Below are 16,241 nucleotides of genomic sequence, written 5' to 3' on the forward strand. Positions count from 1 at the left end.
TTAATTAATTTATTGGTATATTATAAGAGAGAGAGAGAGAGAGAGAGAGAGAGAGACAGAGAGAGAGAGAGAGAGAGAGAGAGAGAGAGAGAGAGAGAGAGAGAGAGAGAGAGAGAGAGAGAGAGAGAGAGAGAGAGAGGAAGTTTTTAATGTACCATATTTTAAGCTTAGCACAGTGAAAGAACAGAGCTTGGTACAGAAGGTCTTCTTGCACGCCGGCTTAAAAAAAACACCGTGTTGTTGCTGAGAGGAAGTAGTTGCCAAGGAAACGAGAGGTTGAGGGTAGAAAAGCCTCGCTCCTTTCTTGAGCACGTGTGGCGTTGGTGACGTGATATGGTGTGGAGATGGAAGGGAAGGGGGAGACGAGGAGACAGAACTGAGGGAAAGGGAAGGAAAGGGAGAGATAGAACTGCAGACAAAACAGAAGTTAAGGGAGAAATAACTAGCTATAGAAGAAATAAAGTGAGTTAAGGAAGAGAGAGAGAGAGAGAGAGAGAGAGAGAGAGAGAGAGAGAGAGAGAGAGAGAGAGAGAGAGAGAGAGAGAGAGAGAGAGAGCTTAGTGTGATGTGGTTTGTAAGGACTAATTATACACTATCTAGTCACCACACACAGTCTCTCTCTCTCTCTCTCTCTCTCTCTCTCTCTCTCTCTCTCTCTCTCTCTCTCTCTCTCTCTCTCTCTTCCTTTTCCTTAACTCACTTTCCTTCTTCTATTGCTAGTTATTTCTCCCTTAACTTCTGTTTCGTCTGCAGTAGTAGTAGAAATATAACTTTAGTAGTAGTAGTAGTTGTAGTAGTAGTAGTAGCAGCAGCAGCAGCAGTATTAGCAGTAGTAGTGGTAATGACGGTGCCTTTTGATGTATCATTGCCGAAGTAACAGACGCGTAAGTGCTATTACTGTTGTATTTTACTGTCATATGGCGAGGAGGAGGAGGAGGAGGAGGAGGAGGCAGGTGGGTAGATGGGTGGGTGGGTGTGGTAAGCCAGGGAGGTCAAGGAAGCTGGTTGTGGGAGGGAAGAGGCAAGAGGGAGAGCGACTCACTCTCTCCCACCACACGAGGAAGGTGGCACTGGAGATGATGTTGAGTGTTGCGTGGAGTGTCGTGGAGTGACGGTGAGGTTGACTTGTATGTGCAGGCCATTCGTCTACTGAGAACTCTGGAACAAGAAAAATGTCAGATTTGTGGTTGCAGTGTATTGGTCTACTGCAGATTCTGAAACAGGCATTAATTACTGCATCCGTCTACTGAGAATTCTGGAACAGGAAAAAAAGTCAAGCTTGTTTTTACAGTGGTTTCGTCTACTAATTATTCTGAAACCGGCATTTAACGTGCGTTCGTCTACTGAGAATTCTGAGAGGCAAATTTTTATTTTTTTATTTTTTATACTACATTCGTCTACTGGAAATTCAGAAACAGGTAGAGATTGAGAGTTTTGGCTGTTGAAAAGTGAAACAACGATGAGAGAGAGAGAGAGAGAGAGAGAGAGAGAGAGAGAGAGAGAGAGAGAGAGAGAGAGAGATTTGAGTAGACTACTGAAAATTCTAAATATGGAAACCAAATTAAGACTTGGCTTCTGTGAAGTCTAAAACCTGAATATGTATATTGCTTCATTTATTAATGGTGCAATTTTTATTTGGGAATAATTACGTGGAACACCTGAACATTTCTTTATGTGCACTAGTATATGATATTGGAGTGATTTCAGTGTCAGGTTTTTGCATAGATATAATTGTGTTAAATATACTTTCCTACATTATTTCAAGTTTAAGCGATTTCATTGTTTAAAATATTTCAATGTACCCTTAAGTCATTCACGTTTATAATTTTCATACTTTAATACGTACGTGCGGTCTGACGTTTGAGTGACTTCAGGGATTCACGAGAAGGAAGTTTGTCCGTTATATCAGTACGTCCTCCTTCTTCACTCTCATGTATAAGAGAGATCCGAACTTGTTTGTGTCGCCAGGTTAATGAAGTGTGTGAAAGTGCGGTGTCTCCAGAGGTCACGTCTAAGCAGTGGTGGCTGTGTGATTGCCGTGTTTGGTGATGCTGGTGACAGAGTGAGGCTGGGGAGCAGGTCCTCAGTTCCTGTCTTGGCGTGCCTCAGGTTAAGTAGGTTACAGTATATTTGTAAATATTCTTTGTGCCTGTGTGTAAGTAGGTGAGAAAGGTAAGATAGCAAACAAGATAGAGAGCGGCTTCTGTGTTCTTAACTGTCATCTGTGTTAGCGTAGTGGCTTACATTATTATTATCTCGTATGCTTATTGACTGTTATTGTCTCGTATGTTTGTTGATAAATATGTAGGGATGAGAAGAAAGCAAACAAGGCAGGGAGTGGTTCCTGCCTTACAGTAAAGGAAAACTGGGTCATAATATGTTTTATACTATCTTTTTACATCCCTAAGTGACTAGGTGAGGAAGGAAGGCAAGCAAACCAAAGGGCGAAGGAAAGTGCTAGGAACAGGTGGCTGTGAATGGTTGTGGTGGCGAAACTTCCTCCCACCTACTTTTACTCTTCCTTCTCCCTTCACCACCACCTCGCGTCCTCCCCATCTCACCTGGGCAACAGGTGCTCGGAGATCACCTGTCGCTAACACTCAAGTAACGCCAACTGACATGTTTAGTCTAGATTCAATGTCGGTTCGCAGTTTATTCAACGCGTCATGTCGGTTTATCGTAGTTCTGTCACTGATCATTTTCCCAGACTTAACCCATCATGACAGTTAATTGGAGAATAAGTTTTGTGGGCGAAATGCTGGTGCGTGGTGTTGGTGTTTTATGGTTGCACTCATTGGTGAATTCTACTGGTGTCTTATTCACGTGGGTGTCACGAACCCCCAGCAAATGTAGTGAGGATGGTTGCTTGGGGCAGTTTTTTTTTTTTTTTCTGTCGTTGACGTAATGAGAACAGCAGCATCAGTAGGCGGGCGAGCAGATGCGCCTGACACCTGTTGCTGCAGGAGTGTTGTTCCGGCCCTCGCCGCTCACCTCGCACACCTGTCGCCCCGAGCACTTGGTTGAAAGGTGATAAAAACACTTCTGCTTTGTGAGGGATGGGTGGCCACGTTTTATACACGTCAGTTATTAATGGAACACTTGTTGAATTGAGACTGCGTTGTGCATGAGTGGCGCTCCCTGGCATATGTTGCCTTTTACACGTACGTCAAGAGTGACAGTGGGAAGGTGCTCTGTGGTGCTGGGTGCGCGGGTCACCACTGGCAGGTCAATACGCCCACCTGTCGGCGGAAGTCCCGCTGCAGCCGCTCCCTGGTGTGAATGCCTCGTGACTGTAGCAGTGCGTCATGCCTGCAAGGGAACAACACAGGGGGGGGATCTCCCAAAGGCACTGGGAACGGTTGTGTCACTGAGCGTGTAGCCAGGTGTGGGCGGGGATGGGTGGCGGGGGGCCACAAAAAACACGAGGTCACTGGCCTCGTAGCAGTGGTCCCGTCACTGTGGCGCCCTGACCTAACTGTCCTCCCCCTCTGCCACCTGTACCCTTGCCGCCCACCACCACCGGTGTACCACTGTACCGCGGGGACGGGGACGGGGACGTTGCGGAGCGCCTTGGCACACGACACCGGCCACTGGTGTTTGGGCGACGCGAAGCAGCGGTGCTACCACGGAAGGAGGCCCGGCGAAGGTGTGTTTACAGTATGTAGGCACTCTCTCCCGGCCTGTCCGCCTCCCTGCCACCAGCCTTGCTATCTGCCTCACTGTTAAACATTTGGAAAGGAAGGTTTAGTAAAAGCACACCATTGAAGTCAAGTGTTGCTCAGACTTACCGCCTAATAAAGTACTGAGTGAACACACACACACACACACACACACGACAAATATTTAGGGTCGAAAGCCTCAGGGTTAATGTCACTCAGACTGTAAAAAAAAACACAAAGGGAGCTGTGTGAGTGTGTGTGTGTGTGTGTGTCCCCAGTGAAACTAGTAAGAGGTGAGCGGCTCTTGGCAACCTCTCCTCATCTGATTCACCATCTGGCCAGACTCGTTCCTTGCCTTACGTTGATGCAAACGTTTGTTAGTCACTGACAGGCCTCAGCGGTTCGAGACTCGAGACTCTTTCACTTCTCTCTTAAATCTTCCCCGTAGCTCACCTGTGCCACACCTGAAGCGCCACGTAGAACACAAAGCAGTACACTGGTGCGGTAACGTCAGGGTGAATGTAGAGTGGCGGTTTTCTGTACGAGCTTTGTCAAATGAGAATTGAATAGTAATGTGGACGGCCCCTCTCCCCTCCTTGGCCTGTTATGCCAGGCAGCGGTCAGGAAGTAGAGGGAGAGCAGAAGCAAAGAGGTAAAAGTTACAGCGCCTGCCAGACCAGGACTCTTCAAGTGGCAAGTGAAGAAGTAGCTTTGAGTGCAGCTTGCTATATGTAGGGCGGGTTTGTCTCTGTATCATTTTGTCATAAGAACAGCGATGATACATGTCCTCCTCCTCCTCCTCCTCCTCCTCCTCCTCCCAGTTTTATGTTAATGGTCACAAGGAGGTCGCAGGTGTTCCAATTAGTTGTTGTAGGTCACCCAGGTTGGCTCCTTGGTTAGGTTGTGTTAAGGATACATGAAGTGTGTGTGTGTGTGTGTGTGTGTGTGTGTGTGTGTGTGTACATTTATAGCAAGTGTAGGAAAAAGAGACACTTCTTCCTCTGCCTACGTGTTAACTACATCCTGTGTGTGTGTGTGTGTGTGTGTGTGTGTGTGTGTGTGTGTGTGTGTGTGTGTGTGTGTGTGTGTTCTGAAAGTAATGATGAGATAAAGAAGTGTGACCTTGAAGTAGGCTGTGTTGCAGTGTGCTCTCTCTCTCTCTCTCTCTCTCTCTCTCTCTCTCTCTCTCTCTCTCTCTCTCTCTCTCTCTCTCTCTCTCTCTCTCTCTCTCTCTCTCTCTCTCTCTCTCTCTCTCTCAGGCCTTGATCTTCGGAATCTTTCCCTCTTGGCAGCAGGATAGCCAGCACTCCCATAACACACAGAAGGACATAGGGACGGGGCTGGGCAGCCAGTGAACCCAGCGAGGGAAGGCGTGGGGACGCAGGCAGGGGTCCATTGCGTCACGCACGAGCTGGCTGGCCGAGCTGTGAGGGCTGGCTTGGCGTCACTGTGCACATTGGTCACCACTTCTGGCATCATGCTGTCACGTGGCTTGAGTTGTAGCGTCACCAACAAATCAGTCTCACATCATAAAGCAATGCATTAATTTTGAGCCTTGCCGTGTAGGTAAATCGTATCGTGTAGTTTAGAAATTCATACGGGTGATTTTCATAACGAGCAAAGATTGACAGGATCACTTGACTGTTGAGAAAAGTATGGAATCTAAATATTATATTTAAGTGACCATACATCACTGTATCTTTCATCTTCTTACGGGGCTTAACTTTACGTCAACAACTTTTTTCACTCTTTTGTAAGCCAACACGGCAAAACAATTTACTCGTAGATGCATGTAACTACAGTTCTTCATAATTACACTCAAGGAAGGTTTGACGTCTCTGTGCTGAATACCGGCATTAGTCATCATTTACTCATTATTCGCAGTACACGATTCCTTATAAGTATGCAGTAGCTTCCCTTAGGCTTTTATAATTTATTATGCAAAATAAGTACTTTTTTTTTTTTTTTTTTTTTTTTTGTGTGTGTGTGTGTGTGTGTGTGTGTGTGTGTGTGTGTGTGTGTGTGTGTGTGTGTGTGTGTGTGTGTGTGTGTTTAACGGCGGCGGATAGACTTTCAACCAACTTATGCCCACAAATAACGTAAGAGCCTTTGTCCACTCAAGAATTTCCACAGAAGACAATATATTTATGAACGTAACAGGTGGTGGAAATGTCCCCGAGAGGCGTGGTGGTGGTGGTAGTGGTGGTGCGTGCCAGGAGGTTGGGAAGGGAAGGGGAGGCTTGGTCAAGTTCATTGTCTCTTTTATTTTTAACCCTACATATGGCTGGCGTCACCAGCAGTAGGAGGCAGTGGCTCTGGTATGAGGGTAGCAGGATGAAGTGTGCGCCCTTGTCAAATAATGTTATTGGATTTGATCAAATTTAGCAGCACGACGCCCTGGTTCGGAAAGAAAAACAGCGTATTCGGCTGACACTTTTTTTTGCGTAATGTTTACTCGTGATAGTCCGCCATCGTGTCATAGATGCCAAACTAATTTTTATATAATTCACTCTCTTGGAAGATAAGTTACAGCATAGTACATCATTCCTGGATTGATCTCTGTTTCATTGCCAACTAAAGGCTGCGATTATTTAGCAGAGTGCCTTTCGACATTATGTTTGGTGGACGTGACGGCAAAAGTTTCTCCTAAGACTTTCCTCATCATGGGAAATAACTGCCGTTCACGCGCCAGAAATACCAAAGATGAATCATCGTAAGTCAGCCCGTCACTCATAAACGTCAGGCGCGACAAGGGACTCTAACATTCATCCGATCGATTTTTGTAAATACGAGTGGCTGGCCTTTACATAGTTGAAGTGAGCAGACGTGACACCTTTTATCCAGTCTGATCTCTTAACCAAGCAAGGTAAACGTACCCTGCGGTTATTATTATTTTTTTTTATCCTCTTTCTTCACGACTTGAAAACAATGGAAGATGTAAACCACTTTTTTTTTTTCCTTGCCCTTCTCGTTCTCCTTATTCTCCTCATACCTAACCTAATCTAACCTAACCAAACAAGGTAAACGTACCCTGAGATAAGTTTTTTTTTTCCTTCCCCTTCTTTCTTCACTTCATATCTACACTCTTTGATGTATTTTTCACTCACATACTACATTTACTCCTCAATATATCACTCCATTCCCTCTCGGCTAGTTTGTCAGTTTCTTCATTTTTACCGTCCGAGATGCTAGTGGACTTTTTTTTCCTTTCCTTGTACGTCCTTCTTGTCCTCTTCCCTCTGTCACCTGGGTAAGAGTTCACTGGCCTCGGTACACCAAGTCCCTCATAACGAACGTTCCCTGGCCGGGGCGAAGCAAGGCCAGTGCCCCTCAGTCGACGCCAAGATCGAGTATGTTGAGGTTACGAAGATGTGTGTGTGTGTGTGTGTGTGTGTGTGTGTGTGTGTGTGTTGAAATATCCACATCACATTAAGAAAGTACGGTGCCATTAAATGTAACCTTTGGAAGGCTAAAAACTAAAGGGATAAGAAAGCAAAATTAATCTAGTTTATTTCCATTTCTTAGGTCCATAATTATATCTTATTCCCGCATATAACGTGGTTCGAGTATTGCAGTGGTAACGTGATGTCTGCAGAGCGGAAATGTTTGACTTCTATCCATGCATGCAATAATATTGTTTTGACAGGAGGAGGAGCGTCCTTTTAATTTTATCCCATCACTTCCACCACACAATATGTCTCACTATAGTGTTGTGAACCCAGTCTTCTAGTGTGTAATAATACTCTTCATCCATAAAAATAAAGGTTTGATCTCTCCTTTCTCAACACTCACCTCACGCGTCTCTTGCCTTTTTCCACCAATTAACCTTACATGATTTTTTTTTTCAACTTGTGCTTGTCCTCTACCCTTTGACCTCTTCAGGAAACCCTCGAGCTAAAAATCTGTGGTAACCTCAGTGATATATTTTCACCACAGAAGAGGGAGTTGAAGTCAGTTAGTTGTTCTCTTATTAGTTATTACGATGTGGTATGGAATTTTGTTCATCAGTGTGGCAATCTGGGGGATGTTTGGAGTATGGTACACACACACACACACACACACACACACACACACACACACACAGAGAGAGAGAGAGAGAGAGAGAGAGAGAGAGAGAGAGAGAGAGAGAGAGAGAGAGAGAGAGAGATTTTACTCAATATAGGAAAAGAAAACTATCCAACTGAATGTGTGTGTGTGTGTGTGTGGCGCAGGGTGGCACCACGACGCAGTGTGAGGAGGGCGGGGCGTGGCAAGGATAGGTGTCATGGCCCGTAGATTAGGTGCCGTACTGTACATACCAATTCTCATATAAGGCGCTGTGGAGAGTACGAAAGCTAGGAGGAGGAGGAGGAGGAGGAGGTGGAGGTGGTGCTGGTGGTGGAGGTGGAGGTAATGGGTCGGTAATATCACTGTGAGCAGATGCCTCCTGTTCCCTCCTCTTCCTTCCATCCCGTCTGTCATTCACGCCTCTTAGCACTTCTTTCCTTCCTGTATTTATCATGTCTTTTCAGCCTCAACTTGACTTCCTTGTGTGTGTGTGTGTGTGTGTGTGTGTGTGTGTGTGTGTGTGTGTGTTTTCTAATCTGCATTCCTCAGCCTCGTCGTGTTTTTTTTTTTTTTTTTTTATGAAGGAGACGCAAATTTGTGGCACGTGTGAACTAAAGTTGTTATTTTCAGACACCAAGCGGTCTTTTTTTTTCCTTTGTTACGTGGTATATTTGTGGGCTTAGCAACCATCACATATTTTAACTTTTTTTTTTTTCGGCGTAGATCTCTCTCTCTCTCTCTCTCTCTCTCTCTCTCTCTCTCTCTCTCTCTCTCTCTCTCTCTCTCTCTCTCTCTCTCTCTCTCTCTCTCTCTCTCTCTCTCTCTCTTTAAAATTGCTTGGGTTTCACTTCCCAGAGTACGAGTATGTTTTCAGTATGTGTGTGTGTGTGTGTGTGTGTTGTTTTGATATACTGTTTTATCGTGGGCTGGCAGGGTAGGTACTAAGGGAGGGAGTGTGTGTGTGTATGATGTTTGCTTTTAGTTAAAACTCCCCCAACTATCTGGGTCAGTGACTTTGTGTACAACACTTGAAAACAAACTCGCGCTCCGGCAATAGCTTACTAAGGCAAACTGAGGTGTATATTTATAATGTTGCTCCTCCGCTGGCGTCTGATGTGAAATACTTGAGGAAATGTGGTTCTGGGGTACGATTTTATTCCTTCAAAGTGTGTTCTGGTAAGATTTTATTCTTTATAAACGTGTTCCTGGTACAGTTTTTCTATCTTACAGGTTTGGGTGAAAAACAAGTGGTTTTCATTTGTTATACTTGATATATATATATATATATATATATATATATATATATATATATATATATATATATATATATATATATATATATATATATATATATATATATATATATATAATGTTGGCTGGTATGTTTATAATGGTTTATTTATTTATTAGTTCATTTAGAATTATCTACGATGTTGGCCTGGATACTTAGAGAGAGAGAGAGAGAGAGAGAGAGAGAGAGAGAGAGAGAGAGAGAGTCCCAGCTGATTTTAAATGGCCTTGAGTGAGGCGTTGCATGTAAGACAAAGGGAAAGAAAATAGTAATGGATTAATTCCAGTCTCAAAAAATAACTATAATGAATTGTTTTGAAAGACATGAGGATTGAGTCACTTCATAATTTAAATTTAATCGTTCATTTGACTTTGTTCTATAGAAGCTTTAGGCCCTTATTATTAACTCATCACATTATGTATTTACAAATTTTTACATATTCCTCAGTATAGTAGGAGATGGATAGTTTTTGATCGATCCCATGGGTATATTGTTTTTAAATATTCAATCAAAGACGTTTGGAGAACGTCTAACTTTCTTCGCCAAAGAGAATGAGAGGACGGGTAAGAGCTGTTGCTGGTTATATAATTAATTTTATTTTATCTTTTATTTTCCATGTTTCAATTAGCTTGCTGTTGTCGTAGATTAAGGGTTAGACTGATCGCCAGTCAGTTAGGGAAGGTGAAAGAAAACTGATTCTTGGCCAAAAAGAGATGACGTGGGAAGGAGCTACTGTCGGTGATATAATTAATCTTTCTAAGTTTCAATGAGCTGTTGTCGTAGGTTACCACAATTATAGATAAGGGCTTGATAATTTTGATAAGTATCCCTTGACAGTAAATATTTCAGGAACACTTGCTAATGTTATGAGAGGACAGTTGATCCACGCGGCCGTTCTCTCGTCATAACCGGAGAGGATTAGTGTTTTATGACTCGTATATACTTTGATTTTCATGTGTAAGTGCGTCATGCTGGTCATCTTGTTAAGTAGCTTGGGTAAAGTTGAGTGAGGAATGAGTCTGTGTAGCGTAGAATTACTGAGACTGACCTGGCTTAGTTGAAGCGAAGTGTGGTGTCCTCCGTGGTGTGCACATACCGTGGTATAGGTGCGGTATGCTGTGGTCAGGTGTTCTTTGATGTGTGCTTGTCGTGGTGGTGTACTGAGGTATAGTGGGGCCGAGATCTGGTATAAGTGTGGTGTGGTGTTTAGTGTGGTGTGACTGAGGTGTTGTGGGTTTATGGTGTAGTGTGGCGTGTGGTGTGGTGAGGCCTAGACCTGCTTTAGGTTTGGTGTGGCTGAGGTATTGTGGGGTACGTCGTGGTGGGGCAGGTTGTGTGGTGTGTGGTGTGGTGTGACTGTTGTGTAGTTTGTGGTGTGACGGCTGAATGCAGATGAACAGCACAGTGCACTGACAGACTCCCTGTAGTACATGAAATTTCACTAAACCTGTCATTATACTTCATGAGATTTATGAGTCCATCCTTTGAGTGCCATTGTATCCATTTATGCACCATTGTATTGCATGGGTGGAGTTTGTTAGCCTGATTGATCACACAACATGGGAGGACAGAGGTGGGAGGGTAAGGCAAGGGAGGGAAGCAGAGAGGACAAGAGGAAGCTAAGCTAGGATGTGATAAGGGCACCTTGTATATACATATTTCCTTGGTCCTGCATCTTCTCTTATTTTTTGGTGGGCTGTTACTGACAATAATTACATTATTCACTTAGGTGATGGCAGGAAACATTTGTTGTGACGTGCATGACAGGGTAGCTTGGATTTAAATCAAATTATTTAAGTTTATTTAAATTATAGTAAAAATCATAATTAAATCAAATATACTGTATTCAAAATTATTGAAATGTTACATTGAGTCAAATATCTAATGATTTAAATTATATATATATATATATATATATATATATATATATATATATATATATATATATATATATATATATATATATATATATATATATATATTTTTTTTTTTACTGTACTTTTATGTTTGATTGGAGTTCCACTTGTTTCCTGGTATTTATGTATAGTTACTTTAACATAACAGATCTGATTAAGCTATGATTTTTATGTGAAAAACTCATCTTGGGTAATGTATATTAAAGTACGGTTTCATTTAACATTGGCCAAGTTTAATACAAGAAAATGGCCTCATAAGACTGAAACAAATAATTACTGGAACAAATAAGGATTAATGCCAAAAAAAATTCATTTAACCCATAAAGGACAGGAACGTTTCTCATGGACACCCCTCCAACCTGGGCTGGTTTTGACAATTCAATAAAAATAGGTCATGTTCCATCAATTTCTCAACTCTGCTTTGACTAACTACTTAAAATGTAATAGCATCACACTTAACAATTCTTCCTCTTCAATCTTCTGCCAACCTGAACTCTCTAGGTGATGTAGTGTCTCTGTGGTGAAGTGGTGAAGTGAAGTAACTTTCAGTGTTTTCTCAGCCTGTGTTCGGATGGTGGTATGTCATGTGGTGGTCTGGTTGGGGTTGCAGCTGGGGGCTCCAGCACTAAACCACTTTTGAGACTTAGAATAACTTCAAACTTTCTCCCAATAATATTTTCAGAGTAACTTCTAACTTTCTCCCAATAGTATTTTCACTAAGAGGTTGTTTTGGAGCAAATTTGCCCTTATGTGGAGTGAAAGTCACAGGCTGCATATCCTTGTTCAAGGAATCAGAAGAGGAATGATTATTTTTCCCTGTAGCCATCAGTATACTTCACAGGACACTGAGACTCAAAGGGAGACATCATTGTGAGGGAAGGATGTTTGCAGGCTCAAAAATTCATGCAGAAATTTGAAATTAAGTCCACAAAATGCAGGTCAACTATAGAAGCCACCTGCCCTCTACATTGCATCAACTATAGACACCACCCACCCTTTAAGGGTTAAACCAGTAAAATGCCTGGAAGGCGATTGACGAGCGAATCTGTCAGTAATGAAACAGTGGAAGCACCCTGCAAATTGTGCACCTGACTAATATTCAAATCACTCTAGCAAAAAAACATTGCAAGAGTTGAATGGTTGTGCTATGTACTGTTGGATAGGAAATTTCATTCTGTGTTCAGTGTTGTCCATTCTTGTTGAGACAAACAAAAGTTGATGAAAACTGCAGAAAACTGAAGTTTGGTTTACAAAATCCCAATTTAGACACACTTCTACTTTTTACAAATTAACCTTTGACTTCAGCCAATAGAAGAGATGAAAACTATGTCATATAAAATTGATAGAGTTGTGCTGTTGTGGTGCAAATTTTGTTACAATTGGCTATGTAGTTCAGGAGATATTAGTGTATGAATATGGTCGAGCTGGGCTGAATCAGGCAGCTCAAAATGAAAGAACAATCTCCTAAGAAAACTTTGCTTTACCTGTAATAAAAGAATTGATTTACATAAAAAATCTGATTTAAATCAAGTAAATAGATTTTTTATTTTATTTGTTTTAAATCATGATTTTATTCAACCCTGTTGTACAAATATGTTTTGTTACTTTTGTTATGTTAGTTTTAATTGCAATGTTGCTTTCAAGGGACAAGAATGTACAGCAAGAACTTGCAGAACTCGGACAGAAGTGAATAACTGGATCTGAACACCTGAGTAGGTAAAGAAGCACAGCTGCACAAGCAAAGAAGAAACATTACTACCATGAATGCCCAAGACCTGTATGACAATGTGCTGCAGGGAAGAGAGCGTGAGTCATTTCATTTCAGTGATGATGACTTCTCACCCAAGTCTAACCTGGCTCTCTACACCACTTTCTCTGGCACTCCATGCCGACGACTCTCACTCTCCTCGAATACTTGTGACACACCTCGGTCCAGCCTCTTTGACTCAACTGAATTTTCAATCAGCTCATCGCCAGACAACCATGGTTCCAACTGTGGGCACAGCATGATGGGACCCACTTTCACTCCCTGGCACCACAAAGCCACATCAAAACGCAGGAAAGAAAATTCTGTTTCTCCATACTCTCCAGCCAGTCTTCCATCCTGCAGTCATGGTCAAAATGTGATGACTAAGAATGCAGATTCCAGTCCCCTTAAAAAGAAATATAAGATGATGTTGCCTTGCCAGAAGCATGTCTTCTCTTCTCAGGATTCCATCTCAGATGATTCTGGTACATCATCTCATGACAGTGGGTACTTTGAAAGTGGCAAAAAGATAGAGGAGGATTCTTACATTACCCGAGTTGGCAGTGCTCCAGCCAAGATCAAATGCAGATTGTCCCAGTCCAAGACATGGATGTCTCTTTCCCCAGTGAAGCAAGTATCTCTGGTGTCTTCTGCCACCACCACCACCACCACAGCCACATTAACTCCTGCTCATTTAGCTGAAGGGCAAAGGCCTTTCAAAAGGTTTCCATCACTCACCTTTGATGAAGATGATGCAGACGTGGTGACAGAACTCATGAATGAGGTGAGACTCCAAGATGAGGAACTCTGGGGATTATCAGGTTTGTTAGCTGCCCCCATACATGTGGCTAAGTTCTGTTCACCAACCAAATCCCCCTCTGGTTCCCTTGTCAGGCATCACCTTTCCATGATGGATACTGTTCCTACCTTCTCTTGGGTTTGTGAACCTTTGGCAGGCAAAGAGAACATTTATCCCATAGAACGATCACATTCAGAATTGGGTGCCAGTGCTGTGGAGAGCAAACTCAGGAAGCTGGATCCACTCAGGTCATCCTCTGAGCCAGAGATGAATTGTTGCCACTCGGAAACTCATGTCGCTATAATGAAGGCTTTAAACAAAAGTTATAAACGTGAAGAGAATCTCACTGGTGACTTCTCTAAGGCTCTGTTGCTTCCTATCCTTGAGATTGGGAAACACCCAGACCTTCAGTCTATAAGTGTTCATACTCTAGCTGATGTTATTAAGGGCAAGTACAATGATAAACTTGCCTCCTGCAGAATTATTGACTGTAGGTACCCATATGAATACGATGGAGGGCACATAAAGGGGGCAGAATTGTGGCACTTACCAGAGTTAGTGACTCAGAACCTGAGAGCTAAGAAAGGTGTTCCATTTATTGCTGGTGAGGAAGAGCCAAGACATATCATGGTATTTCATTGTGAATTCTCCACTGAAAGAGGACCCAAGGCACAGCGACTGCTGCGGCAGATTGATCGATCTGCCAATAAGGAACATTATCCTGCTCTTTATTTTCCTGAATTGTATTTGCTAGAGGGAGGCTATAAGGCCTTCTATGAGAAATACTCAGAGCTTTGTACACCCTGTAGCTATGTAAGGATGGTCGATCCCAAATATAATGTGGATCTGAAACACTTTCGGACCAAGTCCAGGTCCTGGGCTGGTGAGAAGAAGCACTCAAAGAGCCGTATGCTTTTCCCAGGGTTGAACAGGCCTTAACTTTTTGTTTGTACATGAAATATCTGCTGTTTTGACGAGGACAGGAAGGTTTTCTGTCTAGGTTCAGTCAATAATGTTAATAAGGATTTTTGTGTAAAAGTATCCAATTGTACACTTAATTCTGTTGCTTTGTTTTTGTTTTATTTTATTTACATTTTATGTGATCTAAACATGATCACCAAATAATAGCACAAATTATTTATAATTTTGTTATGTTCAGGTTCAGGTTCAGTGGGGATCTTTTTTATGTTGATACCAAAGGTTGTATAACAATGTTCCTTCTGAAATAATGAAGCATTACACATGGATGTGTGATTTGTCTGGGCAGAATTGTTTATTTAAGTCTTTCTTTGTCACTCCCTTTATTCATGATGCAATTAGATCTAAATGTATTTATTTTATGTTAACCTTTATTTAAATTTTGGCCATAATTATTAAAAGTTGATGGAATTCTTACCAGCTTTATTTATAATGGATTTGGAGGTTATGATAATTGTTTTATAGTCTTGAAAATATAATTAGGATGATTAAACTCATTTGCCTTTCAAGTACAGCAGCATGAAGTAAACTTTGTTGTCTGACGATTATAATTGTGATATTTGCCTAATAGTTGTGCAAATAGTTCTGATGAATAAATTCAATAAAACCTTCCAAATATGATTATAATAAAATAATTGTGGTAATTGAATTCATTAGTTTTGCTAAAACAATTCTGACTTAATTAAGTCTTCATATAGTTAAAATCCTGACGAATGATATTTGTAGTGCCATAAAGAAAAAAAAAATGATTTCATGAAAACCATAAACCTTGTATTGCCCTTACACCTTAGACTTCACGGAGGTCATGAGTGAAGCAAGCATACGTTTAACCGTGAATTACCAAGCCTTACTATTTTTAATGATCACTGGCTACATTCTCTATATTTTCTAATGAATTGTAAATAATCACCACAAGTCCAGCCTGCCTTAGTGTATTTTCATTACATAAATCAGGTAACTTGCAGAAAACTGAGAGTAAGTGGGAATCCTCTAAAACGAGTCTGAAGGGTACAAGGTTTGTGGGTGCCTCTGCTGAGGTGTGGTGACGCAAGCCTCGGACTGCGTTGTTGTGGGTGGGTGAGGGCGTGGAGAGCAGCCAAGAGATGAACAGAGTGAGGGAAGGGGCAAGTAGTGACTAAGATTTCATAGGGAACAAGAAAACAAGGAGATGCGTACGTATAGATGGGCGAAAATAGCAGAATAGGGGAAAGGAGGTAACATAATTTATTAAGTAGAGAAGTGCAGTTAAACGCCAACATTAAAGCAACGTTCCTGGATCAAAGGAAGAGAGATGCCATGAAGCTAACCTCGAACCATAATGTGAAACAGGAAAACTAATGTGTGTGTGTCGCACACACGTTTCTGAGAACTAATATGAGAAGGACAGCGGAAACGCGCACAAAGGGAAAGTGTTTGTGTGTATGTGGGTATGTGTACCAGTAGAAAGAATTTATTCATGAAAACGTTTACTTCACTAGGGACCAAGTAGATCCGTGGTACTGTACAATGCCTGACTCGCGGTCCTAAAGTTGTTTGATTACCTGGACCTCTGCTCTAGTTTATGGTGAGAGCTGAGAGGGATTGCCTCTCTCATAACCATAACAAGATTATAAAGCATTTAACTATAGTTCAGGAAATTCCTATTTCTGTTTGGGAAGTGAACATTATTTCAGTATTACTGCTGCTATGACGGAAAAAGTAACAATACTTATGACTATAACAATTTCGGCACTTGGATTGTTACCACCATATCCTCTCGGCGGAAGTCAGGTGAGGCCAGGAGGAATGGGGGGGTGGGGGTGGG

General features: G+C 42.1%; 2 protein-coding genes across 11 annotated transcripts in view; both read left to right on the top strand.

The window, feature by feature from the left end:
* The window catches only part of LOC135088941 (endoplasmic reticulum membrane sensor NFE2L1-like), a 122,533-nt gene that overhangs the window by 12,076 nt on the left and 94,216 nt on the right, over positions 1–16,241 (top strand). The gene's annotated exons all lie outside the window — the stretch shown is intronic.
* LOC135088938 (M-phase inducer phosphatase 1-like) lies at positions 9,204–15,086 on the top strand. Of its 3 annotated transcripts, none has more exons than XM_063984009.1 (2): positions 9,204–9,560; positions 12,558–15,086. In XM_063984009.1, exon 2 carries the CDS (start codon positions 12,674–12,676, stop codon positions 14,396–14,398), a length of 1,725 nt encoding a protein of 574 aa, XP_063840079.1. In that variant the 5' UTR covers positions 9,204–9,560; positions 12,558–12,673; the 3' UTR covers positions 14,399–15,086. The 3 variants fall into 3 exon arrangements, with proteins under 3 accessions (XP_063840079.1, XP_063840077.1, XP_063840078.1); XM_063984007.1 differs by lacking the exon at positions 9,204–9,560 and adding an exon at positions 9,591–9,954; XM_063984008.1 differs by lacking the exon at positions 9,204–9,560 and adding an exon at positions 9,980–10,162.

This window comes from Scylla paramamosain, chromosome 32 (assembly GCF_035594125.1).
Source record: "Scylla paramamosain isolate STU-SP2022 chromosome 32, ASM3559412v1, whole genome shotgun sequence".
Taxonomy (NCBI): Eukaryota; Metazoa; Arthropoda; class Malacostraca; order Decapoda; family Portunidae; genus Scylla; species Scylla paramamosain.

Bases quoted from the DNA above. Each gene is read 5' to 3' on its own strand.
- LOC135088938 (XM_063984009.1), top strand. From the start codon at position 12,674: ATGAATGCCCAAGACCTGTATGACAATGTGCTGCAGGGAAGAGAGCGT.